Raw genomic sequence first — 22,488 nt, forward strand, 5'->3', positions numbered from 1 at the left:
GATACATATATATAAATCATACATATATATTAATCAATTAAAGTGTAAAAATTGATTATTAAATGTATACCGCGAAAAATATGATCATAACGTGCTCATAACTGTAAATTTAAATTAAAAGACAGCTCGTGACGGCTCGCGACGCTCTCCCATAGGCTCGCGCACGCACGCTTCTCGAGCGCCTCGCCGGGGTCCAGAATGACGGTTGGTCGACTGCGTCTGCGCGAGCTCACGCTAACACCCCCAAGCTAGCTGTCAACGGCCGTTATTTAGTCGTTATTTTGTCGTTATTCTCACAAATTCTCCTATTTAGACCCCACTACTCCCGTCAAAATGTTCGAGGAGGCCAGCGAGGTGTTCGACAACATGTTCAAGACATCGTTTCCGTTGACTTTCATCGTCTTTATCCCCGCGGTGCTGATTCTAGTGTCTCCCCTCCCAGCCGAGGCGGCTCATGAGTTCACCGTGTACCGCATGCAGCAGTACGACCTGCAGGGACAGCCCTACGGTAAGACTCACTGGTCAGGGACAGCCCTACGGTAAGACTCACTGGTCAGTACGACCTGCAGGGACAGCCCTACGGTAAGAGCTCTCTGGTCAGGGACAGCCCTACGGTAAGACTCACTGGTCAGGGACAGCCCTACGGTAAGAGCTCTGGTCAGTACGACCTGCAGGGGCAGCCCTACGGTAAGAGCTCTCTGGTCAGGGGCAGCCCTACGGTAAGAGCTCTCTGGTCAGGGACAGCCCTACGGTAAGAGCTCTCTGGTCAGGGGCAGCCCTACGGTAAGAGCTCTCTGGTCAGGGACAGCCCTACGGTAAGAGCTCTCTGGTCAGGGGCAGCCCTACGGTAAGAGCTCTCTGGTCAGGGGCAGCCCCACGGTAAGAGCTCTCTGTTCAGGGGTAGAAAAGGGCATTTATTGGGAATATGGTCCAATCATTAGACCATGAGACATCATATCTGCAACGTAGTTGTCACTGCAAGAAGCTAGCTAGCTAGCTGGGTGATTGTGAGAGCTAGGCTAGGCTAGCTAGCTAGCTGGGTAAGTGTGAGAGCTAGCACCAGGCTAGCTAGCTAGCTGGGTAATTGTGAGAGCTAGCAGGCTAGCTAGCTAGCTGGGTAATTGTAGCTAGCACTAGGCTAGCTAGTTGGCTTAGCTTCCGCCTCCATAGCTATGCTAGCTAGCAAAGCAGCGTGCTGTCAGTTCATTTCCTTATTTGGCATTTTATTCATTTAATCAAATGTTATGTTGGCTGCTGTGACTCTGCGTATGATTGCTAGCTAGCTAGCTAGTTGGTTGGTGTTAATTGGAAGTTTACTGGCTAGCTAGCTAACGTGCTACAGCTAGCTAACTGGTAGACAGGGTTTCAGCTACTGTCCAGGGGCTTGGAAACCATTCAGTTCATGGTGACCATGCCTGGACCAGAGACTGGGACCTGTGTTGGTCAGTGAAGAGGACAGTATCCTAGTCATGATTTTGTTAGGATCTATAGATATCTGACAGGTAGGAGTGATGAGCTTTGTACAGTACGTTGGAAATGCCCTCCCTGACAATCTGAGGGCAATAGACTCTGGGTTATTTTATTTAGAATAGCTTTTTGTATGTTGTGTGTATATATTTTTGTATTTTACCTTTGTCTGTCTTTTCTTACTGACTGTGATTGTTTCAGTACTTTGAGATTCTTTTCACAATTAAATGTGCTGTATAAATAAAATGAATAGGTATTTTTATATACACTAGATTAATTAAGTTAATCCTGGTGGTGACAATGTTGCTTCATTGTTTAGATGATTGATACGAGTCCTCATCCTTCTCATCCATATTGTCAAATATGTTAGGCTTGCTTTCTGTCCTCTATAGGGCATCGTGATAATGTGATGTTTCTGGTGTGATTTGTCCTCCCCAGGTACGAGAAACGCCATCCTGAACACGGAGGCGCGTAGCGTGGACGCGGAGGTGCTAAGCCGCCGCTGTGTGATAATGCGGCTCGTCGACTTCTCCTATGAGAAGTACCAGAAGGCCCTGCGCCAGTCCGCCGGCGCAGTGGTCATCATCCTGCCCAAGAACATGTCCACTATGCCCCAGGACATAGTGCAGGTAACCAGGCTTTATATCAGGACATGGTGCAGGTAACCAGGCTTTATATCAGGACAGTGCAGGTAACCAGGCTTTATATCAGGACATAGTGCAGGTAACCAGGCTGTAACCAGGCTTTATATCAGGACATAGTGCAGGTAACCAGGCTGTAACCAGGCTTTATATCAGGACATAGTGCAGGTAACCAGGCTTTATATCAGGACATAGTGCAGGTAACCAGGCTTTATATCAGGACATGCAGGTAACCAGGCTTTATATCAGGACATAGTGCAGGTAACCAGGCTTTATATCAGGACATAGTGCAGGTAACCAGGCTTCATATCAGGACATAGTGCAGGTAACCAGGCTTTATATCAGGACATAGTGCAGGTAACCAGGCTTTATATCAGGACATAGTGCAGGTAACCAGGCTTTATATCAGGACATAGTGCAGGTAACCAGGCTTTATATCAGGACATAGTGCAGGTAACCAGGCTTTATATCAGGACATAGTGCAGGTAACCAGGCTTTATATCAGGACATAGTGTAGGTAACCAGGCTTTATATCAGGACATAGTGCAGGTAACCAGGCTTTATATCAGGACATAGTGCAGGTAACCAGGCTTTATATCAGGACATAGTGCAGGTAACCAGGCTTTATATCAGGACGTAGTGTAGGTAACAAGGCATTATAGTAGGACGTAGTGTAGGTAATGAAGGCTTTATAGCACCTCTATCAGTGTTACCCTTTATAACACCCCTACAGGTAACAAGACTTTATAGCACTCCTATGAACAGCAAGCTTTATAACACCCCTATTAGAGCCGTAACAATTATTACATAATCGTCAAACGGCAATTATGTGACAATCGGCTGAAGGAGCAGAGCAGGCACCTGTACGAAATTGGATTTGGTACATGGCTGAAATTTGGTACATGGCTGAAATTTGGTACATGGCATTTGATAAATATATACAAGTGAAAAAAATGTATTAATTAAAAAATGTGATCAGGACAGTCAGAAAAAACAAAACACCAACCACCAGGAGTCCCATGTTGGGCCCCCAAGGTGAGTGGTCTAAAATAAGATAAAAAAAATTATAATATTAAAATAAAGTCTAGTCCTGCCTTGGTCCATGGTTTTGAAAGACTTTGGTCTTTGATAAATACATACAATGATGATAAAACTCTCTTGGTCCTGCTTATCTCAGCCAGGGGAAACATACACACTAAGTTCCAAATGTATATAGCCTGCAGTGCATACAAACAACGTTAAGATTCTGTCTAATCCACTTACACCCTTTCATTTACCATAAACACACACACACACACACACACACACACACACACACACACACGGCAACCATTCGGTGATGCTAAGAGGTCAAGTGCAGACAGACATATGGACAGTAACAGTGTTACAGTAGATGGGGACAAACAGATTAAGTAAGAACAAACAAAACCTATTGATAATGGGATTTGGAACGGGCTACTCCACGCCAACAGATTCTCCAAATGAACAAGGGATATGGAACTCTGATCTCTCTCTCACACACACGCATGCATTACCTGACTTGGCTGTGTAGTGCAGTGATCTCCTGTGTCAGTCCTGTGTGTGAGTCCACTCAGAACAGAACCAGCTCAGCCAGAGTCTCAGGGGTCCAGTAGGGAGTGATGTTCTGTCTCCCTTCACCCACACAGGGGGCAGCAACTGGCTCAGGAGGTAGAGCGGGCCGATGGTTCGAATCCAGGTTCCCTCTTGTCCACATGTTGAAGTGTCCTTGAGCAAAGACACTGAACCCCACATTGCTCCCAGCGAGCAGGCCGGCACCTTGCCTGGCAGCTTGCCGCCATTGGTGTGTGAATTTGAACGAGAGCCCACAATTGGCCCTCAGGACATTCACCTTATGTATTTTGATGGAGAGATGGAGTTAATGTTGGATTAAACTGCTCCTTTTGCGTTGAGTAGGGCTGTCCCTAACGACTATTTTTCTAACGATTAATCTAGCGATTATTTTTTCGATTAGTCGATTAATCTAACGACTAATTTAACGATTATTCTAACGATTATTTTTTTACTGTTCGATTAATATATCACTTAATTTTCCCCAAATAAATGTCAAAAACGTCTCTTATTAACATTTCAGTATTTTATTCAATTATTCCTGTACAAATATATAAATTATGCTTCTGCACTGCAGGGCAATATTCCACAACAAAAAAAAATCCTCTCTGTCTTACAGTCCAACATAAAATATAATATTATAAAATATAAAAGTTAACTTCAAATAAAAGGAAAAGTGCAAGTAATGCAGTAGGCAAGTTCAAGTCATTTTCAGGACGAATACCAAAATAAATACCAACATAAAATCCTCTAATTAGTGCAATTCGAGTGCAATTCTAACCGGAATACCGTAACTATAACTCTCAGTAACAATAACGATCTCAGTAACAATATAACATTCTCCCCCTCTCTCTGCTCTCCCCCTCCTCTCTCTCCCCCTCCCACGCTCCTCTCTCTCCCCCCCTCCTCTTCTCTCTCTCCTCCTGCCTCCTCTTCTCTCTCCCCCTCCCCCGCGCACCTCTCTCCCACACGCTCCTCTCTCCCCCTCTCCCTCGTCTCCTCCCCTCTCCCCTTCTCTCTCCTCCTGCGCTCCTCTCTCCCTCGCTCCCTCTCCCCCTTCTCTCCTGCGCTCCTCTCTCCCCCTCCCCCTCTCGTGCGCTCCCCTCTCTCCCCCTGCCCCCTTCTCTCTCTCGCCCTCCCCCCTTCGCTCTCTCCCCCCCTCTCTCCCTTCTCCCCCCTCCACCTTAGGCATTACTGTGGAGGAATGTGAGCATGTCCACATCTCTTTCTTTCTTTCTTCTCCATCAAATTTGTGAAGTGGTGCCTGGAGGGAAGTGTATACCCTGGGTGAAATGTGTTGATCATCTCACGGAAGCCTTGACCCTCCACAATAGCAACAGGTCTCATGTCCTTGACGATCATCTGTAAGATGCAGTTAGAAAGCTGAGCAGCCATCTGGGGTGTGCATGGAGTTGTGTTCTTTTTGTGGAAAAAGTCCTCCACACTGCTTTGCCTCCTGAAAATATTAAGCACATTAGTTAATTAAATAGCTAATGCTAATAGTGGCATATTTAAAAATAAGACTAGTTTTAATGTTTTCTCAGGCGAGAAAGTAACCATGTAGATTACCAATATGTGGTCAGTTTATCCAAATAACCTCTGTTTTCGGAGATTTTAGCACACCGTTCTTCAAAAGCTCCGGTAGCTTCCCTGTTGCCTAGCAACATGTGCTTGTAAACAAACCGCTCTGCGCCCTACCTCGCGCAAAGCACACATCTCTTATCATGTGAGGAACCCCTTAACCTCCACCTCACTGCTATGTTTAGCCAACTTGAATGCCAACATGGCCATTTAGAAGTCTGTCCATCACCACAACACATAGCTAGCTAGTAGCTACATGGCTAGCTAACGTTACTCTCGCTGCTATGTTATGATTAGCTAACTTGATGCTAACGTAGCCATTTAGGTGCGAGCACCACAATGACAACAGGCTACCGTAGCTAGCCAGCTCCATAGCTAACGTTACTAACACCAGAAGACATACAAACTGTGGTGAGCTACATTGCTTGTGTAACATTAGCTCGTAGCTATCCATTTTTCACTCATACACGGCCAGAAAAGTGAACAGAAATACAACGGTGACTTACGGTGCTATCTTGCGGCTGTCTTCACAAAGAGCCCCGCTGGTCGCAGCCATGTTGTTTATTTGCGACGCATCGACGCACATTACGCAAGTCGACGTATTGGCGTAGTCGATTACGTCGACTAAGTCGACGCGTCGTCCCAGCCCTAGCGTTGAGTCATGTGTTATTTGTGGTCAGTGGTGTGGACTGTGGTGTGGTCAGTGGTGTGGACTGTGGTGGTTTTACCAGGCTGGTGTTGGTTCCTCCCCTCGTCTCTAACAGCAGTTCATGGAGCTGGAGCCCGAGATGCTGGCCACGGAGACCATCGTGCCGGTGTACTTCGCCCTGGAGGACGAGGAGCTGCTGTCCATCTACGCCCAGACGCTCACCTCCTCCTCCTCGCAGGACTCCTCCTCCGCTGCCGAAGGTAGGAATGGCCGCTGGACTTAACTTGAACTTTAACCTTCTACCCTCGAGCCTTGAACCTGACAAATGGAAATCTTGCCTAAAATCTTTATATGATCTTTAGAAACGTCTTTAGAAACAATAGCTGTTTGGATGGCCACATCGTGATGTCATATTTCAGCACACATCGCCCAACCCTAGTTGCTACTGTACGTAGTGTACACCAGTCAGGTCCCCACAGCTCTCCAGAGGGGCAGTAACAGACTTGCTCTGTCTCCAGAGGGGCAGTAACAGACTTGCTCTGTCTCCAGAGGGGCAGTAACAGACTTGCTCTGTCTCCAGAGGGGCAGTAACAGACTTGCTCTGTCTCCAGAGGGGCAGTAACAGACTTGCTCTGTCTCCAGAGGGGCAGTAACAGACTTGCTCTGTCTCCAGAGGGGCAGTAACAGACTTGCTCTGTCTCCAGAGGGGCAGTAACAGACTTGCTCTGTCTCTAGAGGGGCAGTAACAGACTTGCTCTGTCTCTAGAGGGGCAGTAACAGACTTGCTCTGTCTCTAGAGGGGCAGTAACAGACTTGCTCTGTCTCCAGAGGGGCAGTAACAGACCTGCTCTGTCTCTAGAGGGGCAGTAACAGACTTGCTCTGTCTCTAGAGGGGCAGTAACAGACTTGCTCTGTCTCTAGAGGGGCAGTAACAGACTTGCTCTGTCTCCAGAGGGGCAGTAACAGACTTGCTCCGTCTCCAGAGGGGCAGTAACAGACTTGCTCTGTCTCCAGAGGGGCAGTAACAGACATGCTCTGTCTCTAGAGGGGCAGTAACAGACTTGCTCTGTCTCCAGAGGGGCAGTAACAGACTTGTCTTGTCTCTAAATGGGCAGTAACAGACTGTTGTCTTGTCTTTAGAGGGGCAGTAACAGACTGTTGCTCTGTGTCCAGAGGGGCAGTAACAGACTGTTGTCTTGTGTCCAGAGGGGCAGTAACAGACTGTTGTCTTGTGTCCAGAGGGGCAGTAACAGACCGTCGCTCTGTCTCTAGAGGGGCAGTAACAGACTCGCTCTGTCTCCAGAGGGGCAGTAACAGACTCGCTCTGTCTCTAGAGGGGCAGTAACAGACTTGCTCTGTCTCTAGAGGGGCAGTAACAGACTCGCTCTGTCTCTAGAGGGGCAGTAACAGACTGTTGTCTTGTCTCCACAGTCCTGCTGCATACAGCCACGGCCAACGGCTTCCAAATGGTGACCAGCGGAGCCCAGAGCAAAGCTGTCACTGACTGGGCCATCACCAGCCTGGAGGTGAGGACCCCTGTGACGGGACGCACACACACATGCACGCACACATACTGTGCATACACACATGCACACACTTGCACACAGACACACACACACAGGCTGAACTCTTTGTAATGATTATGTACCTGTGGGACTTTGCATGTTATCCCAACACCCTCTCTCTGTGTCTGAGAAGGTTTCAGTCTGTTAATGGGTGAGGCATTCTGCACTGTGTGTGTGTGTGTGTGTGTGTGTGTGTGTGTGTGTGTGTGTGTGTGTGTGTGTGTGTGTGTGTGTGTGTGTGTGTGTGTGTGTGTGTGTGTGTGTGTGTGTGTGTGTGTGTGTGTGTGTGTGTGAGTGTGTGTGTGTGTGTTGTGTGTGTTTCTAAGCAGGGTGTTAAGCCTAGGGGGGTTAGATGTGCTTAGCCATGCTGCAGTGGATCAGAGAGACATACTAACTCTAGATTTCCTCAGAGACCACGAGTCTGAGTCCTACACAAACAAACCATCTTGAACCCACACACACACCAGTCTTGATCATTTAGGTCAGTCGGGGTTCAAGGAGTCAAAGTTTTTCAAGTTGGATTCACAAGTGTCCCACCTAGCTCTCATACCCTCCATACCAATATGAATCACAAATACTGCTACTGAAATATCTAGACAAAAGAAATTATTCTGCCTCCAACCGTTAACTCATGTAGTGTAGTGTGTGTTTTTAGATGCCATCAGACTCAGTTGTTGTCGTCCCGTGTGTGATCTGACCTCTGACCTCGTCTGTCTGGCGCAGGGTCGTCTGGCGGGGGTGGGAGGAGAGGACCTGCCCACCATCGTCCTGGTGGCTCACTACGACTCCTTCGGGATCGCTCCGGTAGGCTACCCCCCCCCCCCACCACCACACTCTATCTCTGGCTACCCCCCCCCCACACACACACACTCTACTTCTTACTACCCCCCACTCTACCTCTAACTACCCTCTACCTCCCACTCGGTTCTCACGCGTCCTGGAAATTCATAGACTGGTTTTCAAGTCATAGGAGAATGCATGGCAAACGCATGAAATGTCCAGCTGGAAATATTTGGAAAGCCATGGAAAATTGTAAAGTTAGGGTCCAACACCACAGGCCTGTTTAGCCCCCGTCTCCTCTTTAGGCTGTAATAAGTAAGCATGTTGAAAAGCCAATCACATGGCAACATCACTGCGCTTGAGGTGAGGGGTGTGTTCAACCACCAGCTGAAAGCTACCATCAGTTTAGATGTTGAGGTGAGGGGTGTGTTCAACCACCAGCTGAAACCTACCGTCAGTTTAGATGTTGAGGTGAGGGGTGTGTTCAACCACCAGCTGAAAGTTACAGAGTCAGTTTAGATGTTGAGGTGAGGGGTGTGTTCAACCACCAGCTGAAACCTACCATCAGTTTAGATGTTGAGGTGAGGGGTGTGTTCAACCACCAGCTGAAAGTTACAGAGTCAGTTTAGATGTTGAGGTGAGGGGCGTGTTCAACCACCAGCTGAAACCTACCGTCAGTTTAGATGTTGAGGTGAGGGGTGTGTTCAACCACCAGCTGAAACCTACCATCAGTTTAGATGTTGAGGTGAGGGGTGTGTTCAACCACCAGCTGAAAGTTACAGAGTCAGTTTAGATGTTGAGGTGAGGGGTGTGTTCAACCACCAGCTGAAACCTACCGTCAGTTTAGATGTTGAGGTGAGGGGTGTGTTCAACCACCAGCTGAAAGTTAGAGAGTCAGTTTAGATGTTGAGGTGAGGGGTGTGTTCAACCACCAGCTGAAAGTTAGAGAGTCAGTTTAGATGTTGAGGTGAGGGGTGTGTTCAACCACCAGCTGAAAGTTAGAGAGTCAGTTTAGATGTTGAGGTGAGGGGTGTGTTCAACCACCAGCTGAAAGTTAGAGTCATTTTAGATGTTGTTAGAAACGCCCCCAGGTAGCTGTTGTGAATGATGTGCTGCGGTGTCAGACGCACACGCTGGAGCCACACGAACGCACCGGGTTTCAGGTGTGTGTGTTCCTGTGTTCCAGTGGCTGTCGTATGGAGCAGATTCTAACGGTAGTGGTGTATCCATGCTTCTGGAGCTGGCACGCCTGTTCTCCAGGCTCTACACTTACAAGAGGACGCATGCCGGGTGAGACTCTCACACACACACACACACACACACACTGTTTATGGTTGTCCATTCTCAACCTTGTGAATCGGAATCGAATCGATTCTTGAAATTTGAGTCGATACCCATCCCTACTTTCAACCCCAGTCGCCGACGGAGAGTCAGACACTTACTGAGGTCAGTTATACTCATGTAGTGGGACAGAGAATGCATTCCTTCATCTACAGTAACTACAGTGTTCCTCACCTGACTTGAGGATCAATTGTGTGTGTGAGTGTATCAGATAGTCAATGAAGGAGATGGAGTGCTCTTTAGTGAACTCGCTGTAACTGCGCTTAAGTACCGTACCGTCTTGTGCTGATTGGACAGGAGGTTGAGAGGAAGTCGGTGTTGGGGGAGGGGAGATGAGAGAAGAGGAGAGGAGGAAGTCAGTGTTAGGGGAGGGGAGAGGAGAGGAGAGGAGAGGAGAGGAGAGGAGAGGAGAGGAGAGGAGAGGAGAGGAGAGGAGAGGAGAGGAGAGGAGAGGAGAGGAGAGGAGAGGAGAGGAAGTCAGTGTTGGAGGAGGGGAGATGAGAAGAGGAGAGGAAGTCAGTGTTAGGGGAGGGGAGATGAGAGAAGAGGAGGAGAGGAAGTCAGTGTTAGGGGAGGGGAGACGAGAGGAGAGGAGAGGAGGAAGTCAGTGTTAGGGGAGAGGAGAGGAGAGGAGAGGAGAGGAGAGGAGAGGAGAGGAGAGGAGAGGAGAGGAGAGGAGAGGAGAGGAGAGGAGAGGAGAGGAGAGGAGAGGAGAGGAAGTCAGTGTTGGAGGAGGGGAGATGAGAAGAGGAGAGGAAGTCAGTGTTAGGGGAGGGGAGATGAGAGAAGAGGAGGAGAGGAAGTCAGTGTTAGGGGAGGGGAGACGAGAGGAGAGGAGAGGAGGAAGTCAGTGTTAGGGGAGGGGAGAGGAGAGGAGAGGAGAGGAGAGGAGAGGAGAGGAGAGGAGAGGAGAGGAGAGGAGAGGAGAGGAGAGGAAGTCAGTGTTGGAGGAGGGGAGATGAGAAGAGGAGAGGAAGTCAGTGTTAGGGGAGGGGAGATGAGAGAAGAGGAGGAGAGGAAGTCAGTGTTGCGCCAGGGTCAGATCGGATGTGGAAGTCCTGTGAAGTGCAGCCCGTTTCCTTTCGGTGCCCGTACATGATGCAGAGGTTTATAACAGCATTCATGTACTGACTTAGACGCCATAACACTCAGCCAGTAATGTAGTTGAAGATGGAGCCAATTTGAAAATTTTGCTCTTGACGTTTCCGGAGCAAGCCATCGGTCATCAAGATGACCTGGGGGGGGGGTCAGCACTCATGGTTGGTCCACTGAGGACAGCCTTATTTCGGCCAGCCCTTTAGAAACTTGCCGCTGGCTCGGATGTCCCTGGTCTGTTTTGTCAGTTAGTCTGAGCCAAAGAGAACCACAAATGTAGCCTAATATTTTCTTCGTTAATAAAGATTCCTATGATAACCAGTGTATTATATTTGTTTCATGTCGTGTCAATGTAGAGCTTTTCTTTATAACGAGCATAAAAATTAGCACAACATTGTTTTAAGGCTGATTTATACATGACTGTCCCTCATTTTGACACACTTCCATGTTGCGTTTCCCCCCTTTGATAGCATATGAGTGACACCCGTACTTTTAACTTCAGTCCAGCAGCGAAGTTGCTGCACGTGTTCCTGCATCATGCAGACTGAGGCCTGGGTTACACGTGTTACTGCACCATGCAGACTGAGGCCTGGGTTACACGTGTTACTGCACCATGCAGACTGAGGCCTGGGTTACACGTGCTCCTGCTCCATGCAGACTGAGGCCTGGGTTACACGTGCTCCTGCTCCATGCAGACAGGCCTGGGTTACACGTGTTACTGCTCCATGCAGACAGGCCTGGGTTACGCGTGCTCCTGCTCCATGCAGACTGAGGCCTGGGTTACACGTGTTACTGCACCATGCAGACTGAGGCCTGGGTTACACGTGTTACTGCTCCATGCAGACAGGCCTGGGTTACGCGTGCTCCTGCTCCATGCAGACTGAGGCCTGGGTTACACGTGTTCCTGCATCATGCAGACTGAGGCCTGGGTTACACGTGTTACTGCACCATGCAGACAGGCCTGGGTTACACGTGTTACTGCTCCATGCAGACTGAGGCCTGGGTTACACGCTGGCGTTTTGAGTTACCGCTCAAGATTACAGATTACAGTAGAGGACCTACTGTACTGATGACCTATCGGTCGTGAAGGGGTGTCCCATTTCATAGGGGACGATTTCAACCCACTAGCCCCTTGACACTTTGTTCCAAGGGGCAAGGGGTAGGGGTGAAGATGAGAAATGGGATTCGGCCTGAGTCTCTGACTGGGGGGTCTATCTCTCTCCAGATACAACCTGCTGTTCTTCATGTCTGGAGGAGGGAAGTTCAACTACCAGGGCACCAAGCGCTGGCTAGAGGACAACCTGGACCACACAGGTAGGTCCACAGCGCCTGTGACCCGGGAAGTCTGCTGCAGGACTGTGGGTTTCGGGGTTGGAGATGATACCTCTGGTGGGAAGAAGTAAAATGGAATTTTACTAATGGAATTTTACTTTAATGGAATTTTTTTAATGTTTAGGGTGGTCCTTCCTAATGGCACGGTGAATGTTTGGTTCTAATTGTCCCCTCCCCTGTCCCCTGTCCCCGCCCCCAGACTCCAGCCTCCTGCAGGACAACGTGGTGTTCGTCTTGTGTCTGGACACCCTGGGGAACAGTGACGAGCTGCACCTCCACGTGTCCAAGCCTCCGAAAGAGGGGACACCCCAGCACACCCTGCTCAAGGAGCTGGAGCTGGTACACGCCCCCACGCTCTCCCTCCATGTCTCTCCCTCCCATCTCTCTCCCTCTCTCTCTCTTATCTCACCCTCCATCTCTCCCTCCATTTTCCCCCCTCTCTCTCTCTTATCTTACCCTCCATCTCCCCCTCCATTTTCCCCCCTCTCTCTCTGCCTCCACCCACCCTCTCTCTCACCCTCTCTCTCTCCTTCTCTTTCTCCGTCCATCTCGATCTCTCTCCCTCCATCTCTCCTCCCTCTCTCCTCCCTCCTCTCTCCCTCTCTCTCCATCTCTCTCCTCTCTCTCCCCCTCTCTGTCTCCATCTCTCTCCCTTGATCTCTCCCCCCTCTCTCTCTTACTCTCTCCCTCTCCAAGTTCTCAAGTTCTCCACAGTTGACCTCTAGCCCCTGACCCCAACCATGAGCCTACTCCGCCCCACCCCACAGGTGGCGTCTAGTCAGTACTGCAGAGATCAGGTTCTGCGTGGTTCGCCCTCTCACCCCCGACCCCGTCGACCCCGTCTCTCCCCAGGTGGCGTCCAACCAGTACCCGGAGGTCAAGTTCTCCATGGTCCACAAGAAGATCAACCTGGCGGACGACACGCTGGCGTGGGAGCACGAGCGCTTCGGGATCCGCCGCCTGCCCGCCTTCACCCTGTCCCACCTGTCCAGCCACCGCCGGGCGCAGCGCTCCAGCATCATGGACGTGCGGTCAGTGTCCCCCTCCTCTCGCCACGGAGCGGGAGAGCCCCCTGCTGGGTGGGTTTGTTACTGCGGTCTACCTCAGACCTCACCTCCACCCCCCCACCTACCTGGTACCCTAACCCCACCCCCAACACTGCTATAGATACCCCCCCCCCCGGACACCCTACCCTACCCCACCCTCCACACTTCTATAGATACCCCCCCCCCCCAGACACCCTACCCTACCCCGCCCTCAACACTGCTATAGATACCCCCCAGACACCCTACCCTACCCCGCCCTCAACACTGCTATAGATACCCCCCCCAGACACCCTACCCTACCCTCAACACTGCTATAGATACCCCCCCCCCGGACACCCTACCCTACCCTACCCTCAACACTGCTATAGATACCCCCCCCCCGGACACCCTACCCTACCCCACCCCAACACTGCTATAGATACCCCCCCCCCCAGACACCCTACCCTACCCCGCCCTCAACACTGCTATAGATACCCCCCCTGACACCCTACCCTACCCCACCCTCAACACTGCTATAGATACCCCCCCCAGACACCCTACCCTACCCTCAACACTGCTATAGATACCCCCCCTGACACCCTACCCTACCCCACCCCAACACTGCTATAGATACCCCCCCCCCGGACACCCTACCCTACCCTACCCTCAACACTGCTATAGATACCCCCCCCCCGGACACCCTACCCCACCCCACCCCAACACTGCTATAGATACCCCCCCCTGACACCCTACCCTATCCCACCCTCAACACTGCTATAGATACCCCCCCCAGACACCCTACCCCACCCCACCCCCAACACTTCTATAGATACCCCCCCCTGACACCCTACCCTATCCCACCCTCAACACTGCTATAGATACCCCCCCCAGACACCCTACCCTACCCCACCCCCAACACTTCTATAGATACCCCCCCAGACACCCTACCCTACCCCACCCCCAACACTGCTATAGATACCCCCCCGGACACCCTACCCTACCCCACCTCCAACACTGCTATAGATACCCCCCCCAGACACCCTACCCTACCCCACCCCCAACACTGCTATAGATACCCCCCCGGACACCCTACCCTACCCCACCCCCAACACTGCTATAGATACCCCCCCCAGACACCCTACCCTACCCCACCCCCAACACTGCTATAGATACCCCCCCGGACACCCTACCCTACCCCACCCTCAACACTGCTATAGATACCCCCCCCCAGGACACCCTACCCTACCCCGCCCTCAACACTTCTATAGATACCCCCCCGGACACCCTACCCTACCCCACCCTCAACACTTCTATAGATACCCCCCCGGACACCCTACCCTACCCCACCCCCAACACTGCTATAGATACCCCCCCAGACACCCTACCCTACCCCGCCCTCAACACTGCTATAGATACCCCCCCGGACACCCTACCCCCACCCCACCCCCAACACTTCTATAGATACCCCCCCAGACACCCTACCCTACCCCGCCCTCAACACTTCTATAGATACTAGATACCCCCCCAGACACCCTACCCTACCCCACCCCAAGGCTGCTGTACATACCACCCCTCCTCTCCTGCCAACCTGCCCATCCACCACCCCGTGTAGCAGCGCCACCATCTGTCTGGTCTGTGTCACTGCTTCACTCCATGTAAACGTGTGTGAAGATCTCCATCCCAGCTCTGAGGAGCTCTCCATCCTGTCCTGTTCCCTATGGGGCCTCCGTGTGTTCAGTAACCCTCTCCTCCACTACCACCGTCTGTAGCTCAGCTAACTGTTGTTGTTGTTGTTGTTTATCTGCGTGTGTGTGTGTGTGTGTGTGTGTTTAGGCCTCACGTGGACGTGAGGAAGCTGGGGAGGAACACCAAGCTGATAGCCGAGGCTCTAGCCAGAGTCATATACAACCTCACTGAGAAGGTACACACACACACACACACACACACACACATTAACACTCACACACACACATCCCCGTCACATAGACGCATCATATGCTACATGTGGAGAACTGGGTGGAGGTCTGTGCTCCCCGACCACCATTTCTATTTGAAAATGTATTCATTTCAGTCCAGTTTTAATATTGATTATTCTCTTCTGATTAGTGTGTGGCTGTGCCAGCCTGCCCAGTGGGTATGACTGACCTGTGTGTGTGCGTGTGTGTGTGTGTGTGCGTGTGCCTGTGTGCGTGTGCGTGTGCGTGTGTGTGTGTGTGTGTGTGTGTGTGTGTGTGTGTGTGTGTGTGTGTGTGTGTGTGTGTGTGTGTGTGTGTGTGTGTGTGTGTGTGTGTGTGTGTGTGTGTGTGTGTGTGTGTGTGTGTGTGTGTGTGTGTGTGCGTGTGTGTGTGTGTGTTTCAGGGTGCCCCAGGAGACCTGCAGATCTTCACTGAACAGATGGTGAGTGGCTGACCTGTCCTGCTGGTCATTAGCAGCTTAGCCCATCTCAGTCTGTGTTCCTATCAGTCTGGTACACGCAGTCTGTGTTACTATCAGTCTGGTATACGCAGTCTGTGTTACTATCAGTCTGGTATACGCAGTCTGTGTTACTATCAGTCTGGTACACGCAGTCTGTGTTACTATCAGTCTGGTACACGCAGTCTGTGTTACTATCAGTCTGGTATACGCAGTCTGTGTTACTATCAGTCTGGTATACGCAGTCTGTGTTACTATCAGTCTGGTATACGCAGGCTGTGTTACTATCAGTCTGGTATACGCAGTCTGTGTTACTATCAGTCTGGTATACGCAGGCTGTGTTACTATCAGTCTGGTACACGCAGTCTGTGTTACTATCAGTCTGGTATACGCAGTCCCTTATGCTATGGCAGCAAATTCGTCAGATTAATTTAAGTCCGCCTGGTCAAAAATTCAAAACTCCTTGATAAAGTGTAGCACAGAAATGTCAAAATACTCACAACGCACGAAGGTTGTCTTCCACCCCGCTGGGTTTAAAAGTGAGCCCTGGCCGGCTGGCTTTATGTAGCTTCCTCCTCTCTCCTCCTCCCCCTCTCCTCTCTCCTCCTCCCCCTCTCCTCTCTCCTCCTCCCTCTCTCCTCCTCCCCCTCTCCTCTCTCCTCCTTCCCCTCTCCCCACCCCACCCGTGCCCCCAGCAGGTGCAGGAGGAGCAGCTGTCGTCGGTGGTGGACTGGCTGACGGCCCAGCCCAGAGCAGCTCAGCTGGTGGACAAGGACAGCAGTGTGGTCAGCACCCTGGAGTACCACATGGGACGCCACCTCAAAGACGTCCGGCGCCACTACGTCAAGGCTGACAAGAGGTTAGAGGAGGAAACACACACACCTGCAGAGGAAGGTGACAGAAACACACACACCTTTAGAGGAAGGTGACAGAAACACACACACCTGCAGAGGAAGCTCATCTAGCTACATGTACCTCAGGGAGTCTTGGTGAGGAACAACTGTCCATAGAGCGAGTACATAACAGGTGGGTGAGGTGAGGTAACAGGCGGGTGAGGTGGGGTAACAGGTGGGTGAGGTAACGGGGGTGAGATGGGGTAACAGGTGGGTGAGGTAACGGGGGTGAGATGGGGTAACAGGTGGGTGAGGTGGGGTAACAGGTGGGTGAGGTGAGGTAACAGGCGGGTGAGGTGGGGTAACAGGTGGGTGAGGTAACGGGGGTGAGATGGGGTAACAGGCGGGTGAGGTGGGGTAACAGGTGGGTGGGGTAACAGGGGTGAGATGGGGTAACAGGTGGGTGAGGTGGGGTAACAGGTGGGTGAGGTGGGGTAACAGGTGTGTGTTCTCCCCTCTCCTCCCCAGGGATCCAGAGTTCGTGTTCTACGACCAGCTCAAACAGACCATGAACGCATACAGGTGGGTGGTCACGTCTCAAACAGACCATAACACATACAGACTGGTCTCAAAGACCATAACACATACAGACTGGTCTCAAACCAGACCATAACACACAGACTGGTCTCAAACCAGACCATGAACACATACAGACTGGTCTCACAGACCATGAACACATACAGACTGGTCTCAAACAGACCATAACACATACAGACTGGTCACAAACAAGACCATGAACACATACAGACTGGTCTCAAACCAGACCATAACACACAGACTGGTCTCAAACATACCATAACACATACAGACTGGTCTCAAACCAGACCATAACACATACAGACTGGTCTCAAACAGACCATAACACACACAGACTGGTCTCAAACAGACCATAACACATACAGACTGGTCTCAAACAGACCATAACACACACAGACTGGTCTCAAACAGACCATAACACATACAGACTGGTCTCAAACCAGACCATAACACACACAGACTGGTCTCAAACAGACCATAACACATACAGACTGGTCTCAAACAGACCATAACACATACAGACTGGTCTCAAACCAGACCATAACACATACAGACTGGTCTCAAACAGACCATAACACACACAGACTGGTCTCAAACAGACCATAACACATACAGACTGGTCTCAAACAGACCATAACACATACAGACTGGTCTCAAACCAGACCATAACACACACAGACTGGTCTCAAACAGACCATAACACATACAGACTGGTCTCAAACAGACCATAACACATACAGACTGGTCTCAAACCAGACCATAACACATACAGACTGGTCTCAAACAGACCATAACACATACAGACTGGTCTCAAACAGACCATAACACACAGACTGGTCTCAAACCAGACCATAACACATACAGACTGGTCTCAAACAGACCATAACACATACAGACTGGTCTCAAACCAGACCATAACACATACAGACTGGTCTCAACAGACCATGAACACATACAGACTGGTCTCATACAGACCATAACACATACAGACTGGTCTCAAACCAGACCATAACACATACAGACTGGTCTCAAACAGACCATAACACATACAGACTGGTCTCAAACCAGACCATAACACATACAGACTGGTCTCAAACAGACCATAACACATACAGACTGGTCTCAAACAGACCATAACACACAGACTGGTCTCAAACCAGACCATAACACATACAGACTGGTCTCAAACAGACCATAACACATACAGACTGGTCTCAAACCAGACCATAACACATACAGACTGGTCTCAACAGACCATGAACACATACAGACTGGTCTCATACAGACCATAACACATACAGACTGGTCTCAAACCAGACCATGAACACTAGGGGTTGGGGAAAAAATCGATTCTTGGATGCATCGCGATTCTCTCTTGAACAATGCATCTCTATGCGGAAAACTCATAATAATCAGAAATAAAAAATGACCTGCGCTGTTCTTCTTGATGGTGAAACGTTAAAAAAAGGTGGTAAATCGTAAATTACGTAACGGACGTAAAACAACCGTGCGTCGTGTTTACTTGAGTTTTGGAAAGAAATCTGACCTCTGTATTGTGAAGCAAACGGCGGTTGGCACTTTGTTTATAGTAGTTGGGAGAACATTAAACACCCGATGCTGATGTCGACCAATCGTGAGTTGACCTTCCTCACCCGTGCGTGTGTGTGCCCTCCACCAGAGTAAAGCCAGCCATCTTTGACCTGCTACTGGCTGTGTGCATCGCAGCCTACCTGGGGGTGATGTACCTGGCCATACAGGTGGGTCCTGCAGGGTAAACCCACGCAGACGCACACAGAACATACTTCACTAGTACATAGTGGCACAGTCAAATGGCTGCTGGGAGTTCTATGGTTCACAGTGAATGACCGTGTGTGACTGAGTGATGTTGGTTGACAGTGAATTACCGTGTGACTGAGTGATGTTGATTCACAGTTAATGACCGTGTGACTGAGTGATGTTGTTTGACAGTGAATGACTGTGTGACTGAGTGATGTTGGTTCACAGTGAATGACCGTGTGACGGAGTGATGTTGATTCACAGTTAATGACCGTGTGACTGAGTGATGTTGATTCACAGTTAATGACTGTGTGACTGAGTGATGTTGGTTCACAGTTAATGACCGTGTGACTGAGTGATGTTGGTTCACAGTTAATGACCGTGTGACTGAGGGATGTTGGTTCACAGTGAATTACCGTGTGTCTGAGTGATGTTGGTTCACAGTTAATGACCGTGTGTGTCTGAGTGATGTTGGTTCACAGTTAATGGCCGTGTGTGTCTGAGTGATGTTGGTTCACAGTGAATGACCGTGTGACTGAGTGATGTTGGTTCACAGTTAATGACCGTGTGACTGAGTGATGTTGGTTCACAGTTAATGACCGTGTGACTGAGTGATGTTGGTTCACAGTGAATTACCGTGTGACTGAGTGATGTTGGTTCACAGTTAATGACCGTGTGTGTCTGAGTGATGTTGGTTCACAGTGAATTACCGTGTGTCTGAGTGATGTTGGTTCACAGTTAATGACCGTGTGTGTCTGAGTGATGTTGGTTCACAGTTAATGGCCGTGTGTGTCTGAGTGATGTTGGTTCACAGTTAATGACCGTGTGACTGAGTGATGTTGGTTCACAGTTAATGACCGTGTGACTGAGTGATGTTGGTTCACAGTTAATGACCGTGTGACTGAGTGATGTTAGTTGACAGTTAATGACCGTGTGACTGAGTGATGTTGGTTCACAGTTAATCACCGTGTGACTGAGTGATGTTGGTTGACAGTTAATGACTGAGTGATGTTGGTTGACAGTTAATCAATCAATCAAAGCTTTATTGACCGTGTGACTGTGATGTTGGTTCACAGTTAATGACTGTGTGACTGAGTGATGTTGGTTCACAGTTAATGACCGTGTGTGTCTGAGTGATGTTGGTTCACAGTTAATGACTGTGTGACTGAGTGATGTTGGTTCACAGTTAATGACCGTGTGACTGAGTGATGTTGGTGGACAGTTAATGACCGTGTGACTGAGTGATGTTGGTTGATAGTTAATGACCGTGTGTGACTCAGTGATGTTGGTTCATAGTGAATTTCCGTGTGACTGAGTGATGTTGGTTCACAGTGAATTACCGTGTGACTGAGTGATGTTGGGTCACAGTGAATTACCGTGTGACTGAGTGATGTTGGTTCACAGTGAATTACCGTGTGACTGAGTGATGTTGGTTCATAGTGAATGACTGTGTGACTGAGTGATGTTGGTTGACAGTTAATGACTGTGTGACTGAGTGATGTTGGTTGACAGTTAATGACCGTGTGACTGAGTGATGTTGGTTCACAGTGAATTACCGTGTGACTGAGTGATGTTGGTTCACAGTGAATTACCGTGTGACTGAGTGATGTTGGTTCACAGTGAATTACCGTGTGACTGAGTGATGTTGGTTGACAGTTAATGACCGTGTGACTGAGTGATGTTGGTTCACAGTGAATTACTGTGTGACTGAGTGATGTTGGTTCATAGTGAATGACCGTGTGTCTGAGTGATGTTGGTTCACAGTTAATGACCGTGTGACTGAGTGATGTTGGTTCACAGTGAATTACCGTGTGACTGACTGATGTTGGTTCATAGTGAATTACCGTGTGACTGAGTGATGTTGGTTCATAGTGAATGACCGTGTGACTGACTGATGTTGGTTCACAGTTAATGACTGACTGAGTGATGTTAGTGGACAGTGAATGACTGTGTGACTGAGTGATGTTGATTGACAGTTAATGACTGTGTGACTGAGTGATGTTGGTTCACAGTTAATGACCGTGTGACTGACTGATGTTGGTTCACAGTTTATGACCGTGTGTGTCTGAGTGACAGTTAATGACCGTGTGACAGTGATGTTGGTTGACAGTTAATGACTGTGTGACAGGGATGTTGGTTAACTTGCTCCATCTCTCTTCTTTGGTCTTTCAGCACTTTGGAATTCTGTACAGCGTCGTGCGTAGAATCACCCAGCCCAAGACCAAGCAGCATTAAGCCACTCCCACTTCCTGTCCTCCAGACCCCTCCCCTTTCCTCGCAGCGTCAGCGAGCTCCAGCAAACCCAGAGGAGCTACACCAAGCTTCTCTCTCTCTCCCTCTCTCTCTCTCTCTCCCTCCCTCTCTCTCTACAGGTTTCTAAGCCAGCCCATCTCTCTTTCTCTCTCTTTGAAAATGAAAAGATGTCAGAACATTTCTCTCTATCGGCTGAATGCTGAATCCATGCTTTGAGCTGTGTGTTTATGACCCCATATTTCCAAAGTTGCCATCAGATCTGGTTGGCACTATTGGAAATCCTTTCAAATACTTTGATCTGTGCTTGATTGAACTTGCCTGGCCCACAAGAATGGTACAAGCGAGTCCTTAAGCCCCGCCTTTCAGCTTGACTCCGCCCAGCCAGGCTCAAGCAAATACTCCCAAGTATTTGAAAGGGTATTTCAGATACAATTTCATCTGTGACCGTCCCCTCCAGCGAGAGCAGTAGGATCTACACAGCGGCCTGTGGTAGCACGGCCTGGAGATTGGACTTCCACAATAGATTCACTTAACCCCTCTAACCCTACAATTTAGCGTAAGCCATTGAAATTCATTGTGAACTAGTGTGTAGAAGATTGACTGCCTTGTGAAGGGAACTGGAGACGTCGGTGAATGACGAGAGCCTGAATCTAGAATATTGAGCCTCACCTCCCTGTATGTCCAGATAACCACTATGTTTCAAGACAGACATGACAAACATGACGGAAGATAAAAGCCAATTGATGCATTTAGCAGTTCCCACCTCTGTGTGGACATGTTGGCTCATTCACTGTCTCTCTGTGGCTTTAATGAGTGACTTGCTTTGAACTTTCCAAGATGTCTTTTTTAGAATGTGAAACAAATGATTCACTCAACCCCTACAGATCAATTAACCTTTAAATCAATCAACAATCTGAAATGTGTCGGCCAATACCAGTTATCCACTGACCTATATGCAACGCAGCAATCACCCAGAGGCCTGAGAGAGAGAGACAAGCAGGTAGTCTCTCCTTATCGTCTAAAGACCTGAGACAGGCAGGCAGGCGGTGTGATGTGTAGAAGTGTGTTGGCTGAATGTGACCTTTAACGGTTTAAAGACAGCTTAAGATGCTGTATTTGAGTACGTAGGATGGAGTTTCTGGTCAAAGACACCAGGGTGATGCTGCAATGCAGGTTTGATTGAATCCCACTTCAAAGGTGTTGCAATGGTGTGTGTGTTGGTTAATGTAGTCTGTATTACGTGACATGGTGGAGCTTGACTGGCTACTGCAGTTCTATGGTGAGGCTCTGAACTGATATCCGATTCAGCTGGCTGTCTGTCCCAACAGCCTCATGCTGGGGTTATAGTTATGAATTTTAATTTATTTCGGCAGATGATGCTGAACTGTGCACTGAAATTAACACCCCCTTCTCATCCTGTCTCTGAGACTCTGTTGTCCGATGCCTTGCTGTACCGTCATGGCTACCCCATTTCCCCACACACATTCTCACATTGAAGATGACATCAAACGACTAAATAAATGACATTTGTTGAAATAAAATCTCTCACTC

The 22,488-nt window shown here is 49.4% G+C and overlaps 1 protein-coding gene across 5 annotated transcripts; it reads left to right on the forward strand.

The window, feature by feature from the left end:
• Positions 1–220: 220 nt before the first annotated feature.
• On the forward strand, positions 221–22,465 carry ncln (nicalin). Of its 5 annotated transcripts, none has more exons than XM_084458986.1 (15): positions 221–508; positions 1,906–2,096; positions 6,044–6,188; positions 7,360–7,454; positions 8,217–8,297; positions 9,460–9,563; positions 11,935–12,023; positions 12,241–12,380; positions 12,894–13,120; positions 14,900–14,987; positions 15,425–15,463; positions 16,174–16,337; positions 16,840–16,893; positions 18,587–18,665; positions 20,857–22,465. In XM_084458986.1, the coding sequence occupies exons 1-15, from the start codon at positions 334–336 to the stop codon at positions 20,917–20,919; spliced, it is 1,734 nt and encodes a 577-aa protein (XP_084315112.1). In that variant the 5' UTR covers positions 221–333; the 3' UTR covers positions 20,920–22,465. The 5 variants fall into 5 exon arrangements, with proteins under 5 accessions (XP_084315112.1, XP_084315113.1, XP_084315114.1 ...); XM_084458987.1 differs by having other exon boundaries at positions 16,177–16,337; XM_084458988.1 differs by having other exon boundaries at positions 12,894–13,072.
• The last annotated feature ends 23 nt before the right edge of the window (positions 22,466–22,488 follow it).

The sequence above is a fragment of the Borostomias antarcticus genome (assembly GCF_949987555.1).
Source record: "Borostomias antarcticus genome assembly, chromosome: 26".
Taxonomy (NCBI): Eukaryota; Metazoa; Chordata; class Actinopteri; order Stomiiformes; family Stomiidae; genus Borostomias; species Borostomias antarcticus.

Coding starts and splice junctions, on each gene's coding strand:
- ncln (XM_084458986.1), top strand. CDS start 334: ATGTTCGAGGAGGCCAGCGAGGTGTTCGACAACATGTTCAAGACATCG. Junction 509..1,905: donor CCTGCAGGGACAGCCCTACG/GTAAGACTCACT, acceptor TGTCCTCCCCAG/GTACGAGAAACGCCATCCTG. Junction 2,097..6,043: donor TGCCCCAGGACATAGTGCAG/GTAACCAGGCTT, acceptor CGTCTCTAACAG/CAGTTCATGGAGCTGGAGCC.